The sequence below is a fragment of the Chlorocebus sabaeus genome, chromosome 22, assembly GCF_047675955.1.
Source record: "Chlorocebus sabaeus isolate Y175 chromosome 22, mChlSab1.0.hap1, whole genome shotgun sequence".
NCBI classification, from domain to species: Eukaryota; Metazoa; Chordata; class Mammalia; order Primates; family Cercopithecidae; genus Chlorocebus; species Chlorocebus sabaeus.
This window is the reverse complement of record NC_132925.1, coordinates 44143222-44164714: the sequence shown is the minus strand read 5'-3', so window position 1 is coordinate 44164714 and position 21493 is coordinate 44143222. Positions and strand designations below refer to the sequence as shown.

General features: G+C 43.3%; 1 protein-coding gene across 24 annotated transcripts in view; it reads right to left on the bottom strand.

Moving 5' to 3' along the window:
- KALRN (kalirin RhoGEF kinase) overlaps positions 1–21493 on the bottom strand; it is a 697103-nt gene that overhangs the window by 215980 nt on the left and 459630 nt on the right. For all 24 annotated transcript variants that reach the window (XM_073009790.1, XM_073009791.1, XM_073009792.1 and 21 more), the window contains exons 29-33: positions 20724–20835; positions 18072–18262; positions 17532–17633; positions 16071–16213; positions 12585–12687 (exon numbers count right to left, since the gene is read on the bottom strand). In XM_073009790.1, coding sequence (XP_072865891.1) covers positions 12585–12687; positions 16071–16213; positions 17532–17633; positions 18072–18262; positions 20724–20835 — 651 coding nt within the window. The remainder of the gene's footprint in view (positions 1–12584; positions 12688–16070; positions 16214–17531; positions 17634–18071; positions 18263–20723; positions 20836–21493) is intronic.

The window sequence follows — 21493 nt, the reverse complement described above, 5'->3', positions numbered from 1 at the left end:
TGCAGTAAGCCAAGATTGTGCCACCGCACTTCCAACTTGGGTGACAGCAAGACTCTGTCTCAAAAAAATAAAAATAAAATAAAATACAAAATGTAAGAAAAGTCTCATATGTCACATCACATGAGCCTCTAACTTATCAATGTATAGCCTTCAGAATATAAAATTATATGTATTTATCAAGACACAATAAAGAAAATGAAAAGATTTGCCACAAGGTGAAACATATTACATATATAACCAACAAAGGACTAATATCCAGAATATATGAACTTCTAAAAATGAATAAGAAAAGCCAAACAACCCACTGTACACACAGGCAAAAGCTTGAACCAGGAATATTACGAAAGAGAAAATCCAAAGCCTCAATACAAATATGAAAAGATGTTCAACTTGATTAGTAAGCAGGGAAACACGAATTAAAGCCGTAAGTACATATCAACACACATCCACCAGATCTGTAAAAATTCTGAAGTCTAACAATACATAGTAGTGGTGAGGATATAGAACAATGGAAAAGTTCATACACATTGGCAGGAGTGTAAATTTGGTATCGGCACTTTGAAAAATAGTTGATATCTTCAAGTAAAGTTGAAAATATACACACATATGCTATAACCTAATAATTTTACTTTTAGTTTTATGCCCTAGAGAAATTCAAGTACACATGCACAGGGGTATGTATGCCAGAATATCCATAGCAGCACTGTTCACAATTGCCCCAAACGTTGCATGTACAGAATGGATAAATTGTGGTATACTCATAAAATGGAATACTATATAATGATGGAAATGAATGAACTATACACATCAGCATGGATGAATCCCATGAAAATAAGTATTGAGCAACAGAAGCGAGACACAAAAGAATATACATAGAATGATTCTAGTCATATAAAAACAGCCACATTGAGATGAAATTGTTTAGGGATACCTGCATAGAAGGTAACATCATTAAAAAAAGGAAAGACACTATTATGCATACAAGGAGAAGGGTGACCTCCAGGGTTGTGACCAGGGAAGGGCACAAAGGGGGATTCCGAAAAGCTGGCAATGATCTATTTCATGACCTGCATGGTTTTGACGTCTATGTTCACTTTATAATTATCCATTAAATTGTTCAGTTCTGTTTGTGCATTTTTTGCATGTATATTTTGCATTTTGAAAAATTTAGAAAGTTTGATGTAAATCAGATGTTTATACTTAGGAATACGTTTTATCTATAGAAATAAGATGGTAAGTAACATTTAATCAGATTGACCCATAATGTACATTTAGGTAATATAAATACTGTACATTTCAATAAAAAAGAATATAGAATAAATATTTTGGTACCAAAATTGAAACAAAGAAGGAAAAACAGAAAGGAAGATGAACTTCAAGGCCAAGCTCAAATTTCACTTCTGATGCTTTGGTTCCCAGGCTAAATTTATCTTTCAAACTAAGTATGCTTCTGGTATAAAATGTAACATATTGGGTGGTAAACGTGTATCTCATCTGGCACGTTTGTCTTTGTAACTTCTCTGATGCCTAGACAACAACTGGCTTAAAGGAAGTGCTCAGTACAACGGTCTCACTTCATAAATACACATAACATGTATATAGCCACCCTATCATCACACACTATCACATATTATCAACTGGGCTGTGAACTCAGAAGACTGGGCAAAAACAGAAGTTGTTTTGATATATTCTGAATGTCCATGGTTTCTGGTCATCAATGGATACAATGAAATTTTGTTGAATAAAAGAATAAATTCAGTGTACCAATATACTTGAAATAATTTTTTACTCTGCCTAGTTTCATTCTTCTGTGTTAACAGAGCTTTCTCTTTGGGCATGTATCAGTGGTTCCTAGTAGTTTGCCCTCCAAATAACAGCAAATTTCATGGTTTGGACTTCATATGCCCCTGTTGGCAGTATTGTCTTAAAGTTAAATGTCAGATAACATATTATAGAAGTCTTTCTCTTTTAAGATTTTTAAAGACTTCTTAAGTTAATGCAATAAGCATTCCCCTTTAAGAGACTGTGTGGAAAAAGGCCTAAGAAATGTGACCGTTCTCATTTTGGGGGTGGGGGGATGAAATGGGGTGGGGAGGTGAAATAAGTTACAGATTTCAGGTTCCATGATTTGAAGTACCTCTCTTTAACAAACTACATCCACTCCATATACCTTCAAATGCTTTTTTAAGAAGAATTTTTCTTTTTTTCAAACAATAATCTGAAATGACTCAAAATGGGGCATATTCAGGCTAACAGCACAGTAAAGAAAGGTCTAAGCAGGAAACCAGGGTGCTGTTTGTGTTTTCTTCATTGCCATATCCTCTGCGTCTACAATAGTGCCTGGCACATGGTAGAAGCTCAAAAAATGACTGATGAATTAATTAGTAAATGAGATAAAAAAGACAGCCTACATGAAAATCCCAAGCAAAGGAAAAGATAATGAATTTTTAATATATTCTATGGCTCACTAAGCCAATCTGTTTTCCATGTGTAAATGAGGAACAGCAAACAGTAAGTGAAACTTTAAAAATCCTATTCTTGCATAAAGGACACTAGCTAGCAGGAGACACGGTACAGACGTAGTAAAAAATAGAGCCTGGGTTTTCCTCCAGCATATCATAACATTCAGAGAGGTGTTTAAGTCCTTGCAGTTGCTACAGGGCAGAGAGCAATGTATCTAGGAGCATTCACAAAGCATTCCTTAGCCAGGGTCAGCAGGGGTCATGCAGAAAGCATCTCTCCTGAAATTCTAGTTAATGTGTACCTCTCTCTGCAATTAGCAGTTTGAAAAAGAACTAACTAGAGTTCTTAAAGAAAAAAAAAATAAGACTACCTGAACATTCTGAACATGTGAGACTCAAATTTAAGTTCCTACAAACGGGAGAGACTGAAAACAAACTGCCAGCCTGATATGACAACATGAGTGCTCAACACAACCAGCGCCATATCTGCATGGGACACGGAGGGAGAAGAATGAGAAGGCTGATTAGTAGTGGGGCAAGTGTCTGGTTGAAAATAGGAGTGGACATCTGTCCTGGTCCGATCTATACAGTTCTGCATCTTCTTTGAGCAGTTTTCTCCCTAAAAGAAGAGCTCTCAAGCCTGAGGCAAGCTGCCCTTAACTGGGCACCGCACATAAGGTATTACTGCACATAAGGTAGAGAGCTCCAGCCAAAGCAAAGCCATAACTTCACAGCCACCTCCAGCCTGCCCCACCTACTCTAGATTGCCTCGGCTCCAGAGGTTCCTGTCTAGCAAATTTTTGCTTAAAGACTTTGTTTGTTTGTTTGTTTTGTTTTGTTTTGTTTTGTTTTTTGAGACAGGGTCTCACTCCAGGCTGGAGTACAGTGGTGCAGTCACAACTCACTGAAGTCTCGATCTCTTGGGCTCAAGCAATCCTTCCACCTCAGCCTCCCTAGTAGCTGAGACTAAGTCATGTGCCACCACGTCTGGCTAATTTTTGTATATATATTTTGTAGAGACAGGGTTTCACCATGTTTCCCAGGCTGGTCTTGAACTCCTAGACTCAGCTGTTCTACCTGCCTTGGTCTCTCAATGTAGTAGGATTACAGGTGCAAACCACCATGCCCAACTCCTTCTGCTTAAGTTTTTAAGTTTATTTTCATGTCTACCAGAAGAGCTTGCCTCCAGGTATCACACTCCCAATGTCACTTCTAGTCATCCTGGAGCTCAACTTTTGAAGAACAAAATTTCCCATTCCCCGTTTCCCCTACAATTAGTTTTGATAATGTGGACTCAGTCATTTTGTTCTATATGAAAATAACTTTTTCTCTTTAATTGATACAGAAGGAAAAAAGGGTAAGTGATATATCAAAAGGTCTATGCAGAACACTCCAGTAAAATCCTTGCCCTGAAAGCCACCACTTCTCTACCTGCAGCCTCCAAGCTTTGCTCTCCCCTCCCCTCCCTCCATCCATGCCATCTCCCTTCTTGTACCCCTTCTCCTGGCAGAACTGCAAGCATACTCACTTGAGTCTTGTTTGCCTTGGACTGTCTCCAGCTAATCCACTTTAACATCTTGTCTCGCTCTCAGATTTTATTTCTCCTTCCACCAAAATTTTAACAATGAAAGAGATTTCAGTTTGAGTTGGGCTGTGGTGGGGCTGAACTGGTTCTGGCAGCTCAGTCCTCCCAGGCAGCTCTGAAGCAGGGATCAGCCTTGCCACATCCCACTGCTCACTGCCAAGCTCTCAGAGCCCAACCAGAATTTGCTTGAGAGGCTGGAAGATTCTGTCTAGGGCAGAATCACACTCCCACCAAGGCTATGATGTGAGTCACAAGTATTTGGCATCAATGAGTCTGTGATAGGCATTAAGGCTTGCCACATGCCAACCCTGAAGCCCCTGGACTGGGCTACAGCACCACTTTGTAGTTTACTTTGTGTTGCTGTGGATTTGCTGGGGCAAAGTGGGAGGTGATGCAAGGACATTCGGCATAGGGGGTGGGGGTGGGGGTAATAGTAGTGTTTCCTTTCTGTTGCAAGGATCAACAAGGTTGATCAACTATCAAGGTTCAACTATCAAGGATCAACTATCAAGGTTACTACAAAAGTACTGTTTTTAATCCAACTTACCAGGCAGGAGATTGACTTGGTTTTGAATCTTAGGTCTGCCGTTAAGTGGCTTCATGACTCTGGGCAAGTCACTTTATATATTTATTTTTAAAACAGAATGAAGGAAGAGGGCTAGATGATCTCGAAGATTCCTTTCCTTCCTAAGATTCTATGGTTTCAAATTCCAAACTCACACTGAATCAGATCTAGTCTCTGGTTACCCTTGCAGCTATCACATACAGATCTCATCTACTGGCAAATCACTTTTTCCAGCGTCCCTATTTCTGTAACAAGTACTTGTATAAACGTGAAACAAATCTTTATGCGGGTCCAAGTGCTCTGAGTACCACAAGGGCATTTCTGAGGTTTCCTGCAAGCTGCGTGTGTTCAGCAAACTACTCACTGGCAGCCATATTTTATGAAACTTACTAGCTTTTGCAGATGATTGGCAATTTTAATGATGGGTTTCTCGAGGGAGGTTTTCAAGCTATGGAATATAAATCAAAATATTAAGTAAAATAATGCTGATATGAAATATTTTGCCCTGTGAAGCTAGGTTGTATTTTTCAGCAAAGTATATTTCATACCCTTTGGTGGTACGCAACAGCTGGAAGCCAGTCATTTATTTGAGGAACTTTCACTTAGAGGAAAATCTGTGACTTCAATTCCTCACACTTTATCAATTTGTTCTGAAAAGCCCACACATTTGTACTGTGTCGAATGTCTCTGAGGAGAGGATGGAGTTGTGCTTCTGGGAGGTGAGAGGGCAGCCACAGGTGGGGAGCTGCAGGCATCCCAAGTACCACAGAAACCTCTGCATTTTGTTACCCTCTGCTCCTCCTCCTCCTCCAGCCATCTGCCTACCACAGATAAAAGTAACAAAGGAACTATACTAGGAAGAAAGTTATTTTCAAACTTAGCTCTGGACTTGAATTATTAAGAAAGCTAAAAAAAAAAAAAAAACAATTTGGGATTAGAGTGGAGATGGTATTTTTCCTACTTTGGAGTGACTGTCAAGTCCTTGAGGAAAATCAGAGTGTTTCTATCTGGGATTTATACAGCAATTCTAATCCTATATGCTGTCAGGTGTGGGATGTGACTGAGACTCGAGATTATGCAGCTATATTATAAAGCCCAAGTTTAGACTTCAGATATATCTACTCTAGGCCTTGGTAACAGGAAGTGCAATTATACACACTTTTCAGGTATTTATTTAAGGGTTTGAAGTGTTTTGTTACTAAATGGGAGGCAGTATAATCTCTCCCTAATAAGAAATATTTCAGGGGCCCCTCCAGCCCCACTGAGACAAAGGGCAGAGTAATGGAAGTGCTGAGGAAATTTTCCCAGAGACCTATCCCATTTTTCCTGCCTTCAAGATAGCACATTTAATGGGCTGGATCTCCAGTGTGTGGTGCCACTGTCCAGGGACCACAGCTAAACCTAACATGCTGTCAGCAACATGCCGGAGACCCAGTCTTGGGTGGACTATCTTGATGGTTTTTAAGAATGTGTCAAGTGAAAAATATTACCATGTGAACTGCTAAGATTTTTATCGATCCTAATGCTGCCAAGTCTCCACATTTCCAGATGTCTGGTTTTCTCTTCAGTGGCAAAACACAGTGGTCTGTGGCCCCTTGAAACTCTAGGGGGCATGTTGCTGCCTGTTTTCTTGCACAGGAGTGCCCCGCAGTCCCCTGGGCAGTGACCTACCCCCGGTTTTCTGTGCTCTTTCATATAGGATCTCAGCTAGTCCTTCAAAATCCCAGGAAATAGAAATCACTGCCTTCATCGTACAGATGAGGAGATGGAGGTATGAAGTGATTAAAGGACCACTCGGGTCATGCAGCTGGCACCCAGTTGAGGATTGTACCTGATCTCAAAACCCATCCCCTTTCTTTTACATCACATTTCCTCCCTGCAGCAGACACTACGGGCAGCCCACCCAGATCCCCTTTCCTGCCAGGGCACCAATGTCCCAGCTCTTGTGCCTGTTGGCTGCTCACAGCTCACAACTGACACAAACGGCTGGCCCCCTTGCCTCAAGGCAGGGCAAACTCCATGCAATTCCTACTGCAGAGCTCTGGGAGGGACCAGCCTTCACTCCTTCCCCACTGGACCCTGCTTCCCTTCCCTCTTTCCCCTCTTAGGAGCACTTTCTCAAATCACATGCATAGGAATCTCAGTCAAAGACTGCTTCTAGGGGATGGGACCTAGGGTGCTCTCCTTTGAGCTTTGAGTTGTCCTAACTCCATCCCTATTCTGTTTTTGTCTGTCTGTCTTCCTATTTGTGAACCCATTTAAGTAAAGACATTCAATTTTTCCCTCAGTCATCTGTCCTCCATAAGCACTAATCCCTACAGGGAAAATAATTTCTTACATCTAATTCAAATCCTTTCAGTTGCAGCATTAGCCCACTTTTTCTCAGAAGAAAAACCAAGCAGTCTTTTATTGCTGATGCAATTAGCAGAAGACTAGAAATGGACATCCTTTCTCTTTCTGGTTTTCTACATACCAGAATGTAAGCTGGAAGATGGCAGGGCCTCTTCGCATTTACTGCTGTACTCCTAGCATGGAGAACAGCATCTGCTGTAGAGTAGGAAGGACCTCTGCACAGTTCATGAACGAAGTGGGTGGGAATATACCAACACAGGGACTGGGCATCTCCTGGTGCAGGGAGTGGTTCCTCTCTCTAGCTACTGCCCTTGCATCTAGTGGCCTCCCAGTGTGCAGGTGATGAAACTGTCAGTTCTGATGAAACAGGTAAGGCTCTACAGGAGTTCTGTTCTCAGAAGGCTCCTGCAGCCAGGCTGCTCTGCCTCTTGTTTACTGGCATCATGCTATGGCTTGTTAGTAAAGCAGCAGTGACACTGCAGGAATCCTTTGAATTTCCCCTTAGTTGGACCCTTACCATCTCCGACCCAAGCCTTCCTTCCCAATTGGTAAAACAAAATCTTGGTCCTGACCCACTACATTGATGTGATAATTCAGGGTTTAAAAACCATTGAGTTATATCCAAAAATCTCAGGGGTTCTCCAGGCATTTCCCTGTTCTTCTTTAGCATATCACCATTATCAGCCCACATTGCACCTCAGCTCACATTAGCTTGTTACTGAAGTTCCTCTTCAAACCACACACCAGCCTGAAATGTTTCAGCAGTGTTCCTTGCCTTATAATTTTTTCAGAGAAGAGTACCAGCAAGTCAATTTCACTTCAATCTCCCTCTCTCCAGCCAGCTCTGACATTTCTGGAGATCTATAGTGATTTTTGGATGGAGAGTATCCCTACTAGGATAGGTTTGTAATGTTCCCTTCAATAAGCATTTATTTTATGTTTCCAGCATGCCTGGGCTAAATGGCAAATACATGCACTGGAACTATTACAGTGCAGATGGCTGCTTTTGTACCATTAGCTGGAAAGGATTCAGCAGATATCTATCAGGTTAAACAAGAAGATATTTGGCTGTCACCTCATTACTCAGCCCTGCTTGGCTAGAATTCTATAATTCTAGATTTCTTCTAAGTGTGACTGCAAAGCCCCACCATTTAGTAATGCACATATAGTCAAAAGATGATTTACAGAGGAATGACCTTTTTAGAAAATCATGAACTGACTCCTGGACAGAATATGGAGGGGCTCAGACCACCATGGAACAAAGTAAGCACACCTGTTTGCCCCTTAGGGAACTACTGCCTTTGTATTAGACAGGTGCAAGGTAGAAGCTATGCAGACCCATTTAAGTACTGAATAAAAGCAACCCTGGAAAAGTTACTAATGCCATTTACTGAGGCACCCATATTGTATTGTCAGTGTTTAATGTAGGATTAATAATATTAGACTGTTTTCTCATCAAGAGAGGATTTACAGCTTAAGAAAACAGTTCAGCTTCTCTGCTATAGAGAAAAGTGGTTGTGTTTCCTTCCCTGGAGATGTCAAAGAAGAGATAGACAAGGAGGTTTCCAAGTTACAGACCCTAGGTGAGAAATGAGAAGTGGTGCTGGGCATTGGTCTTCTGCTCCCAATCTTGTCTTTTTAGCAAGAATCTGGATGAAGCTACAGAAGATGCATTTATCCAATATTGCAGAGAGATACGGCTAACACACCGGACAATATAATTTGTATTCAATACATTCTAGAACACTGAGATGGAACTAAATAAGAGAAAATCTAATAGACGTAAAGTAGCTTACATTCAGGTTACTAAGTCACCCGCCCGACTAAGGACAGTCCATAAAAAAGGGCATGGAGATTTTATGAGCCAGCACTGGACACACATGCGAAACATGGCATGCCGTCTTAGGCAGGATCTGCACATAGCAGCTAGTCCTAGAACAAGGAGCCATGTTTACATTAGTTAGAATACTTCTGCAGTATTATGTACCTTTTAGATGTATTTATATTTAGATATATTTATAGGACTCATTTTATACAGAAATTACACACTAGAGTAAATCCAGATGAAGGCAACCTGGATGTGGAAGCATCTGAAAAATATATAAATATAAGGAACAGACACAGAAACTGAGGACTTCTAAACAGAGATGATTTGGAGAAAAGATGTGACAAGCATCTTTCAACACTTAAAGCCTTAAGAGCTGCCACTAGCAAAATGTGGTACAATTCAAGCATTAAAATTAATATGTGATGATAATAGACTATAATTAATTAAATAATAAAATAACCCATGAGCCAATGCTAACAGCAAATATCCAAACCTTAGATTCGAAGGGCTAGCAGATGGAAAAGAGAGTAAAGTTATTTTTATAGACAGGTGAGTTGAAGCTACATCACTTTAGGTCTAATACAGAAAAGAACCTGCTGACAGTTAATAAACAATAAAACCACAGGGCAGAACTAGCTCAAGCATTTTCAAAGATCCTCATAGTCTGCCAAATAATTGTGCAGTCTTATTCATAGTATCTAAACCTTTGCTTGCCCTCTAGTAAGAGTGGGAATTAACCTTTACTGAATGTCTAATGGTTATCAAGCAAATATTTTACGTAATCTTTCCAATGACTTAGTGAGATACGTATTATTATCTCTCCTTTACAGAAAAAGGAAGGTACAGTAACCTATGCAATGTGACACAGAGTGTCAGAGCTGGGATTTGAACCCAGGTATATCGAACTCCTTCCACCACACCACAGCGTACGTAACACACATGGAGTGGTTGGAGGAGACCCTGGAGCCGCCACACCTCAAGTTGGTGTGTCATGACTCTTTAATAGTTATGCTTTCCTCATCTACTCAGCCAGACAGGGAAACTATTACTTGACAGTAATAGTTTCAAGTAATTACTGAAATTAAAACTATTACTTGTCAAGTAATAGTTTCCTCTGGATTGTAAGAGGAAGACTGGGGCGTTTTTCTAGAAGTCTATTGTTAGATGAGTCTGAATTGGGTGAGATGTCTCCACTCACTCCCCTCCCACAGTGCCGTTGTTTGCCCTTCTGTTGAATAAGAGTCAGTTTACCTGATCAGTCCACTTTGGTAACTTCCTCTTTTTCAGAGACTGTTCACCTGACCACTTAGAAACCAGGGTTCCCTGGCAGTCTAGAATAGTTAGGGGAAAATCTGACACTGCTGATAACATTTACAAGTTCAAACATACCAATGAGTGATTTAACGGATGAAGGAAAGTGCAGTCACAGAGGACACATGGCTGCCCTGTTATCACTGTTTTGTGTTAGAAGAGTAAGAACATTTAAATTACAGTGCATAGGTCTAGAATGATCTTCCCCTTATTTTGAAAGTGTGACTATGTCTAAGGAATTTTCTAGGTTTTGCATACGGACATAACATAGAATCTCCTACCTTCTGCTCATGTCTCTTAAGGCCAGAGAAGGTAATTGGGATTCGATCTTTCTTTAGCATATTTAAAAATACAATGTTCATACATCTGCCTGCTTTCAGACCACTGGTTTTAGCTGCCTCTTCCTCCTGGAGTTTCCTGAGACCAGTCATTTTGTCCCTTCTATTTATTTATTTCACAAGTATCTCCTGAGCCTCTCTGTGCTACGTGTCAGGAGTACGGCAATGAAACAGACAGACACAGCTCTTGCCTTCATCAGGGCTCAATGACCTGGCTATTAAGACAGACGTGAAACAAAAAATTACACAAGTAGAGATTCACACTCAACAAATAGTCCACATCTCTCTACAGCATCCAGCACAGAGCTTGGCACATGATGGGTGCTTCTACATGAATATGTGAGTGCTGTTTTTGTGAAATATGCAGAAAAACTGACCAGCTGAGTTCATCCTAGCATCAGGAATTCAACGCTTTGACTTTCAGAGTGGGGGAAAACTGGAAAAATCAGGAGATCTGTGTTCTAGTTCCTGCCTTCCCACAACTACTAGCATTGTCTTGGGTGAGTCACTTAGGGAGCCTGCTTACTTACTTGTAGAATAAAGTCTAAGTACAAGGATCCCTCATTAATAGTAAAATGGCTGCTGTCAGAGGTCTTCTACACCTCTTGCTAGAAAGACAAGGCATAGCTGGAGCTGAGGTCTTCCTAAAACAAATGGCTCTAGCATAGGGGTCTGTGTCAAAGTCAGAGCTGCTGGGAAGATGGATTAGCAGCTGGAAGGCATGAATTCCCTGGACCATGACACTAATAATCTATGTCTGAACATGGGAAACACTGCACTTGACTTACCACCCACTGACTGTTTAAAGACGAACACTTTTTATACGCTAGGAACACTAGGTTGTATTTCTAGACAACAGGTCAGAGGAGACAGGAATTACAGACATGGTTTTTCACTGTATGTTTTTACAAGTGGAAAAAAAACCCTAATTTTCCATCCACTCTGATAGTCAGTAGAAAATGGCTTAAAAACTTGAGGGCAGTTGTCAGAATTACCTTGAATGACCTTGAGCACTAGTCTAAAGCATGATTAGGGTGATTTGGCACCATAATTTCAGCAGGTTCGGGGCACAGCCCCCACACTAAGGTCTCAATGGTTTTTTTCTCCCAGCAAGAAAAAATAGGAAAAATCCTAATGAATGCAGATCATCTTTAAAAGAAATACCTGTAACTTAGAAAACTAAGATGAAGCAACGACACAGCCTGCTGTCTGAGCCTGAAGGAGCAGGCCAAAATACTAGGTCTGAATAAACTAGGGACAAATAGTCTTTGGAAACCCAGAACTTCATTAATAGGATCACTAATAGGCAACAAAAGATCATCTCATACTCTTTGAATTCTGGAGTAAGCAAATGAGAGGAGGCTCAGACATGGACCCTTTCTTCCCCCTGCTACAGATTCCGGCGGTTGCATTCCTCACCTACCTGGGGCAAATACACAGAGCCTTTGCTACAGTTTCTTTTCTTTTGCTTTCCCATCAGAGCTACTAACTTTTGCTTACTTGCTCCAAAATGTTAGAAAGCAAGTGGCCAGTTTCTCACACAATAACTATATCCTTCATATAGCACTTCCTGGTCCTCTTGTCTCTCAGCAACTGAGCCCCAATAATCTGGCCAGAGGAAAGCATCATTTCCACTAGAGTCCCTTTGGATAAGAGGCTGCTACCAAGCAGCATCTCTGTGGCCATTTCCCAAACCATTAAGCTCGGTCTAACTTTGAGATGAGCTCTTCTCAAATCACTGTAAATTTGAGCCAATCACAGCCCCTAAGGTCTCAGGACACTATCCCAATTCAGCCTCCCTGAGATCCGTCCTCCCAGAAGGCAGGGCAGCCCAAGAAGCCCAGGTGGGGCATCTCAGAAAGAGAAGAAACCTAGACTCCCTCACTACTCAGCCTGTCCACTTTTGTTAAACTCTCCCAACATGAGAGGTCAGCCTGAACCACCGCAGTCTTCCATCCCCTCAGACCAGATCTCGTGCTGGGACATGCCTCCTCCAGCCCTGTTCTTTCCCCCTTGGCACAAAGAGACAACTGGCTCCTGAAGGTAGGATCCATAGTGAGAGAAATTCTCTAGGGGTACCTCTTCAGGGGTGGTTGAGCCATCAAGAAGTCTCAGGGGAAGGAAGGTTAGGACTCTGTCCTACCTTGTCACTGTCCACTGTGTTCTGAGAGGTCCTAGAAGCAATGGAGATGGTGTCTGGTTGGCTGCTCCCATCCCCCTGGCTGTCAATATCCTCCACTCCATCCCTGCAGGAAGAAGAGAAAAAAAACAGGGGTGGGGGTGGGGGGAACCACTGTGGGTTTAGAGCACACAAGGATTTCCGGTTGGGTGGGCAGAGCAGCACCTCGCACTTTCTAGCAGGGATTTGTCTAAAATTATCCTGCTAAAGAGAGTGGCCCTATGCGATTTTCAGTGATGTCACTTCTTGCACTTAGTAAATACATAATCACTATGTTGATAACTGAACGCAAAATGACCCCCTTTCCCAAAACTCCTCCAGCCCATGCTGCAGAGGGGGTATATGTATATGTGAATATATATATATATATATTTGGGAATGGGTCTATAACAGGCAGTAGGAAGATATATATCCTACTTAGAGCCTAGGCTTCTATTTAAGTGATTAGGTCATTTCAATAATCCCAAATTCAGTGTATTCAAGTTTTTGTACATGCTGTAATTAGGATGAGGGTTCATTTACAGTTGGCCTATAAAGAAAACAGAAGTGATAAGATTTCTTTTATTTTTTGAGATGGAATCTCATTCTGTCGCCCAGGCTGGAGTGCAGTGGCGTGATCTTGGCTCACTGCAACATTCGCCTCCCAGGGTCAAGCAATTCTCCTGCCTCAGACTCCCAAGTAGCTGGGATTCCAGGCTCCTGCCATCACGCCCAGATAATTTTTGTATTTTTTTGTGGAGATGGGGTTTCACCATGTTGGCCAGGATGGTCTCAAACTCCTGACCTCAGGTGATCCGCCCGCCGCGGCCTCCCAAAGTGCTGAGATTACAGGTGTGAGCCACTGCACCCAGCCAAGATTTCTTTTAAACTTAAGTTTCTTCTGTTCAGGAAAACAGGTTGAGTGGAATATTGTCTCCAGGGGCTATTATCTTTGGGAAATTCCTGATATTGGACCTTCAACTCCTGGGTGTGGAGAAGGAATTTATTGCCTTCATCTGGCTGGGTTTTGAGGATCTCATGCATGTTTATAATGATTTCTTATCAATACAGAAGGCCAAGGCATTTTCTCAAAGATTGGAGAACAGTCACAGGTTCCACAGCAGCTTTGAAGGCAGCTGTGCTTCTGTGTGTCAGCTAAGACCATCTCCTGAGTGCACTTCCAGCATTTAGACCCCTTCCTGGGCCCTGGACCATACAGCTGTCCCACTCCCACGTTCTTTCAGCTCTCCAGCTGTAGAACTGTGCCCCCATCCTGTGTCGAGCCCACAGCCATGGCCAAGAGGGACTGGATGTCTGGAAACTGATGAAGGCTGCAAGGTCTGTGCCAGGAAAAGCTGGGGGAGATGTGGGGTTAGGGTTGGGGTTAGGTGAATTAGCACAGGAAATGACAGCTCTTCCAATGGGCGCTTTTATAAAAGACACCCTGATGCTGCTTGTGGAGAAGTAATGGCATCGGGGACAGGGAAACTGAAAGCCTGAGAATCCTACCACATGAACAAAGTGCCACAAATAATGAATTCACCTCAAAGGGTTTAAATGGTTACACTCTGGTGTACATGTGGATGTGTGTGTATGTGTGTGTATGCAAGTACCCAGGCATGTGCACATGTATACACACAATGTCTATTCATCATAAAAAGTATTTTCTCCCACCCAGAACACTTCTAAGTCAACTGCTCTCTCACCATCATTTGTGGGCTTGGGAAATGTCAATTTATTTTAATAACATAAGCCACACATTCGTAGGAAGGAAAATCTGCTGTAAAAAGAATTTATGTGACGCATTTCAAAACCAAAAATAAAGGACTTTTAGATCATCTGTTGTTTTGGATTAACTGGGCCAGTGCTCCCCGTCATGTGTAGACAGTTGAGAGCTGGCTGTACTTTCTGCTTCCTGCTATTCTGGCCCATGGTGGGCCCTTCTGGTCCACTCCAGATGAAGTCACTTCTGCGGGATGTGGGGAGCCCACCTAGGAGTGTGGGTAGTATTCCCCAACCAATGAACTCCTCTATAAACTGTCCCTATATCCAGGAATCCAAGATAATGGAATTATAGACTGCCTGCTTATTCTCTGCAGAGTATGCCAAGGTTTCTCACCCACCCATCACAGGACAAGAGAAAAGGTGGGAGCGGAGAAAAGTTAGGGGCATTTCCAAGATACGCCTTTCCCATATTCTAGAAATGCCCAAACTAGAAATGCCCAAACTCTCCTACTATAGGAAAAAGGGGCTATGTCAGGGTAAATAACCCTAGTCAGCCTCACCTGAGTATCCTCTCTCACTATGATCCTAGACCACCATTTCCTTATACTTGTTTCCTTTCTAATTTGTTTATTAAAGTATGGATTCCCTGAGGCATGGCCTGTCTCCACTGCCAGACTTTAGTCCACCCCCTCCTTACCTGGACTCTGGACATAGATAACTGACATCAAAATGACCCCTCCCCCAGAGTAGTTATAATTCCTCCATGCAGCACTGAGGAGGTGACTTTATCCTGGTCATGCAGGTCTTGGGGCTTCTGCCCCATGGAGGTTTCTCTACCTTAGTCACATCCTTCTTTTGGCTACCATCTTGCTCAGGACCAATGCTGCTGCTGCTTCATAGGCCCTGAAATGGTTCCCTACCCTGCTTGTCCTGGTTGGTACCTAAGGGTCAACTAAATCCTCCAGATTTATTCCATTCAGGTACAGGGGAGGAGGGAAGAACCTGTTACCACCGATGACCATCTCTGTTAGAATCCCGTTTTTTTTCTTCAAAAGGTATGTGAAGTTTTTGTATGCTTTCTTTGGAAGTGTCCCCCAAAAGAGTCATTAGAAATGTAGGTGTCACATGGAGACTTGGGAAAGAAATACTTAAGAAGTCATCCATGGGTTTAGAGGAAACTGGGATTCAGAAAGGTCCAGAAAGATATAAGAAATAAGTCCTCTTCTGCCCAGTGACATTGCTTATCATAGGTGAATGAAGGTGAAGTCTCTGTGGGTGTTGCAATAAGAGCTGCAATGAAACCACCACTCCACATGTTACAGTACACAAAGCCCTTTCACTATCCAACCAGTCCAGAGTTCCTCCACTCTAGGGCTCATCTAAAGTCCCCTTTCTTTGAATTCTTATAGCATTTATGATCCCTATCGGTGGTTCTTCTGGTCTATTTCATGTGTGAGACATGGCTATTACATGGCTCTTAAGGGAATCGACTCATCTTACATTTCCTTTTATCTTGTAGCACCTAGCAGAGTGTTTATCAAATAAGAGGTGCTCAGTGAAGCCCTGCTGAATTTGATACTTGTGAGGTGCTTAAAGAGGAGATGACTCATCCTAGGTGGAACTCACAGGCCTTCCTGGAAAGTGCCACCTGCAGGGCACATCCCCCTTCAGAAGCAAAGATTCATCCCATTCCCACGCCCGGAAGCCTGTGAGGCAGGCAGTGCTGGAGGGAGAGGCGCTTGTTACCTCTTACTATTGTTCCTCTGTTTGGCTGGTGTTTTGGGGAGCTGAAGTGGCTCCTTTAAAGCTCCTTTCAGGTGAATGATCCTTTCTTGAATCACTTCTCGAATGTTCTTGATCCACTCCTGCTTGGTTTCGATGTTGGAGGCCTAGAGTGCCACAGGGAGAGAGACTGAGAACCCCAACTCCCATCACCTTGCCAAAAACAGCTCTCAACCCTCCTGCAGTCTTCATCTGTTATTTTCAAGGATTCCAAATGTCTGGGGAGTTTACTTATCATTTAATACTTATGACTCTTTAATACCAGAAACAGGCTTCTCCAACTCCCAGAACAGTGCTCTGACCTCAAGACTCAATGCAGAATTACTTGTATGAGAGTAATTGTCAAAGTATTTCATAACCCATAAGGCACTGACCAATCCCGATATCTGCCCTGGAGCTGGAACAGAATCTGGAAGTTTCCCCTGGGACAGGGATTAACACCTGGGTTGCTAGATCCAGGGGAGGTCTAGTGGGCACTGGGAGGGGCAGCATCTACTTCCCAATCAGTATGGATATATGTCAGGATGCTCACCTAGCATGGCTCCACAGACTTGAACTGACTAGAAGTCAGTCCTGGGCTTGTGGCAAGCTAACTCTGTTAACTAAGGCACTGCTATCATTTTACGATGATTCCATTTGTCTTGGTAGAATATTTTTTTCTGGTAATTCTGCCTCACAACAGGTAGCAGCTATGTTGGCAGTTCAGAGTGAACAAGTGTGAAGCTTTTGTCGGGGTTGGACCATCTTCTCCTTGGTGATGGGCACTTTCCTGACAAGCAAATGACTGCTGAGAGCTCCATCAGCTGCATGATCGCTGCTCAGCCAGGCTAATATCACTGCTGTGCCCCAGAGAGCTGCAATGACTCCTCAAGGCCATCTTCTAATGAAAGGCCCCCTCTTGACACTTCTCCCCATCAGCATGGTCCCCATGCTAATGTGATTTACTAGGGGTTCAAGAACATAGGTTCCCAGGGAATAAGGTCCATATCTTGTACATGGTTATCCCCCACCACACTAGGCACTATACCTTTTACACAGAAGCTATTTAGGAAAAAATGTCAAATGAATGTAGAGCAAATCAAGGTGCTTTTTGTCAAAGGGTCAATTGTTCTTGCCACTTGAAGGAGGACATACGGACAGAGCACAGTTTAAGTGGGCCTTGCTGAGCTGGCCCCGCAGGCCACTCCCTGCCCTCTTCCCTGTTGGTCACACATGTGCATGTACTTGAAGAGACCATGCGTCTTTGAGATTCTGGGTCTACCTTCATGATAGAATTTGCTTCTCAATACCCATGTGATGCTACCATTTCCAAGAGAGGCCCATGGCTCAGTAGAGTCTCTGCGTTAGCTTTTAGGCATCACTTGCCCACCCCCACTTCTATTACCCCCAACCCTAATCTTGTGCCTAGCAGAGAGCAGTACTTACTTTCAGCACTGTTTTATTGTCTGAGGATGGGGTGCGCCCAGACCACAAGGCGAATTTGCAGGGATCGCCCTCCACGTGCTCGGTCACACCCAGCTCTGAGGTCTGTAGACAGGAAATGCCTGTGAGAGGCGGGGAAGGGGAGGGCAGTGGGGAAACTTAGGGCTGGGGTGGGAAGGGAAAGGCAACAAAGAGGAGAGGACCGAGGGAGGGGCTTCTGTCAATCAAACTTTAACAGATTGGATATTCTGTTCATCTACCCAGGATGGAAGGACCTACAGGCACGTGCCTGATTAGCAGGTACCAGGGAGGGAAGGTGAAGAGGGAGGTGCTAAAAGCAAACAGAAAGAAGAACTGTGAACTCTAAAATGCAGACGTGGGAGGTGAGTGGGGTGCTTTCCAAATAGGAGACATTTTCATTTGTCCAGGATGGTTTTGGTGTGGAGGCCGGGGAGGAGATGAGATGAGTGTGTCCAGATCCCTTCCTGCCCATGGGTTCTATGAAAGCAGGGAGTCTTGTCTTATCCCACCTGCCCCACCTACCAGTAGCTTGTTCTTGTAAACATATTTCGTGTGTCCTGAAGAGTCTTTGATTTCCTTGCTAAAAACCAAGGAGATCTCAAAGAGGAACAAGTGCCGCTCCCGCCCCTTCCGGATCAGCGACTTCGGGTCCCACACTTGAAAGGCATCCTGGAGAATCAACTCCCCCTGCACATCCAGGTTCTCGTCGAACCCTGAAAAACATCCATTTTCACCCTGTGGAGTTTCTCTACTGTCACAGTCAGGGGGGCCATGTTCCACTCCTGTCTTGGAGAAAGGCCTCTCTTATTGTTAGTCCTCAGTTCCTAAAGGGTTTTTCTCTCTTTGCTAACTCCAGAGACTGCTGAACACTTCCATAGACATCTCCGAGAATTGCAGTTATCTCTCTCCTGACCCCTTCCTGCACCACGTCTTTTATATACATAACCAATGTTAGTGGAATCTCCTGCCAAGGTCCTGTGCAACCTCACATCTTCACATACCCACAGTTGGCCTCCTGCAAGGGTAAATCCCATAGCTCCTTTGTCCTCCACAACTTTCTACTGTTCCTGACTTGCAGCTATGAGTGGGGCTGAGGACAAACACTTCCTGACTGAGTGTCTCCAGTTCATCTTTATTTGTCATATTACCTTAATTCTCTTCATTCTTCTTCTTCTTTTTCTTTTCTTTTTTTTTTTTTTTTTTTTTTTTTTTTGGTACAGTGGCATGATCATGGCTCACTGTGGCCTTGAACTTCCAGGTTCAAGTGATCCTCCCACCTTAGCTTCCCAAGTAGCTGGGTCTATAGGTACATAACACCATGCCCAGGTAATTTTTGTATTTTCTGTAGAGACAAGGTCTCTACAGACCAGCTGTTGTTGCCCAGGCTGGTCTCGAGCTCAAGTGATCCTCCCACATTGGCCTCCCAAAGTGCTAGTATTACAGGCATGAGCCATCGTGCCTGGTCTACCTTAATTCCTGTATTCCATTTCTAGAATTCCCCCCTTTGATTGCTTTGCACAAGACTTCAACAGTTTATATTTATACCACTTTATACAGTTTATATTTATACCATTTTAAGTTTTTAAGAGAGGCTCTCAAACTTTAATGTGCATAAGAATCACCTGGAGAGCTTGTGAAAACACAGCTTACTGCCCACCCTCCAACCTCCCCAGATATTCTGATTCAGCAGGTGTGGGGTGAGTCCATGAATGTGCACTTCTGACAAGCTCCCAGGTGCTGTTGCTGCTGCTGGTAAACAGACCATGCATGGAGTAGCTGGATCCAGAGCACAGGTCAGGGACAGACTGGAGGAGCTGAGTACTTGCAGGTACTTCACGGTGGGGTGGAGGTGAAGGTATAAACAGAGAGGAAATTGAGTGGAGAAACTGTGTCAACAGGAGTACATTTAGATTGTTCCTGCTCAGCCTAAGGAAAATAGCCAGGGCTCCTTTGCCCTAAGAATTGAGGCTTCTGGTGCTAAGGATTGTCCAGGAAATATGGAGACCATATCAAGTCTCCTAAGGTGGTGGTGGTGGTGGTGGTATTGGCGGAGTAGGATGGAGTCCAGAAGAGATAAAACAGCCACGTGTTTACATATTTGCAACAGACTATACACATTTCCTTTAGAACCCATTAAAAATGTTAATTTTTTTTTTTTTTTTTTTTGAGATGGAGTCTCGCTCTGTCGCTCACGCTGTAGTGCAGCAATGCGATCTCAGCTCACGGCAACCTCTGTCTTCTGGGCTCAAGCGATTCTCATACCTCAGCCTCCTGAGTAGCTGGGATTACAGGCATGCACCACCACAACTGGCTAAAAATTTTTGTATTTTTAGTAGAGACCGGGTTTTGCCATGTTGGCCAGGCCGGTCTCAAACTCTTGACCTCGTGATCCACCCGCCTTGGCCTCCCCAAAAAATGTCAAATCGTAACTCATCTAACAAATTCCGCCCCAGTATGGCTGCTCTGCCCACTCACTCTGCAGCGTTAAGATGACTTTACTGGAATCTTACTCTACAGGTTTCTGGTCCCAAGAAGATAGTTTCAGCTGACTGAAGTCTTATCAGAGTTGTTTGGCTGGACTTACTAACCTTCTATGAGGACAAAATACTGGTTGCACAAGAATGTGAATGTATTTAATGCCACTGAACGGTATATTCAAAAATTGCTAAAATGGTAAATTTATGCTATACATATTATGTACATTTTACCATAATAAAAAAAAGAGCATAAGGCTGAAGATGGTATGTTTTGTGTGTGTGTGTCTGTGTGTGTTTATGTGATCAAGATTTCTGTTCATTGTGGTTTTCTGTTCATTGTGATGACCAAGGCGATGCAATGCAGATGCTACACAGACTAACAAGACTGCTGCGGGTTGAGAGCTTAGCACACGAACAGTGAGGGTAATGGCCTGTCCTGGACTCTCTCATGGCCAGCAACATGTCCACATAACCTCCAGTGGCTTAGGCCTGGTCCTTCCTGGAAGCAGGGTGCTAGCCAGGTTGGTCCTTGTGGAGCCCCTCTCACACGAGAAGGGCCTATGTAACTATTTGTCGTTTCTTCTCTCTTCCAGCCTTAGCTTTTTTTGTCTAACTTCATGCCACTTCCCTCTCACGATGCAAGTTCCCCCGTCTTAAGGAAGAGAGGAGGCTTCCCCAGTGCGGGGAGGACAGCTACCTTCCAGCATGCTGACATGCATGGCATCATTGGCTTTCTTTGGGACACTGAGCATCACTTCCAGGCCATCCTTGAGCTCCCCTTTCCCTTCTTCACAGCAAGTCAAAAGTTCCTGGGGAAAAAAAAGTCCAGACACAATTAGGGCCATCTCCCCCAGCTTCCTCCCACCACCTAACCCACCAAGGAAATTATAGACCAGCTTCACTCTCTGTAATGGTTCCCTCTGAGCTATAAAGAAAGTGAAGTGGGGTAAAGGGTCATCTCCAAGAATTCAACCACAATTTTTCTCTCACACTGAGCATTCTCAGCCCAATCTAGCCCAAAGTAACTCAATCCAACCCAACTCCCAAATGGCTTGATCTGTAAGTCAGCAACTGAGGCATTCTCTGTCACTGGACTGCCCTCTTAGGGAAGGGACTACCCCGGTAAAGCACAAGAACAGAGGTGCAGTATTGTATAATCCAATAAAGAGAACAAAGAGAAGAATGAGAAGGATAAAGGGAAGATAAAGAGTGTGCTACGCAGCACCCATATATCCCTGCATGCTTACTGCTGACACCACTTTTATTTACAAGCCTCTACAGCCTGAATGCTGACTTCCATCCTACTGGGAACAACCTGAGGTTGCAGACTTAATAGGCTTATGACACCCCAGAGTAATAAAATATTTTTAGATCATATGGATCAGGAGTTCCTAATCTGGGGCCAATAGATGGGCTTCTAGGCTAGTTCACTGTCAGATGAGGTAAGTGCGATTAAGAGAGACAAAG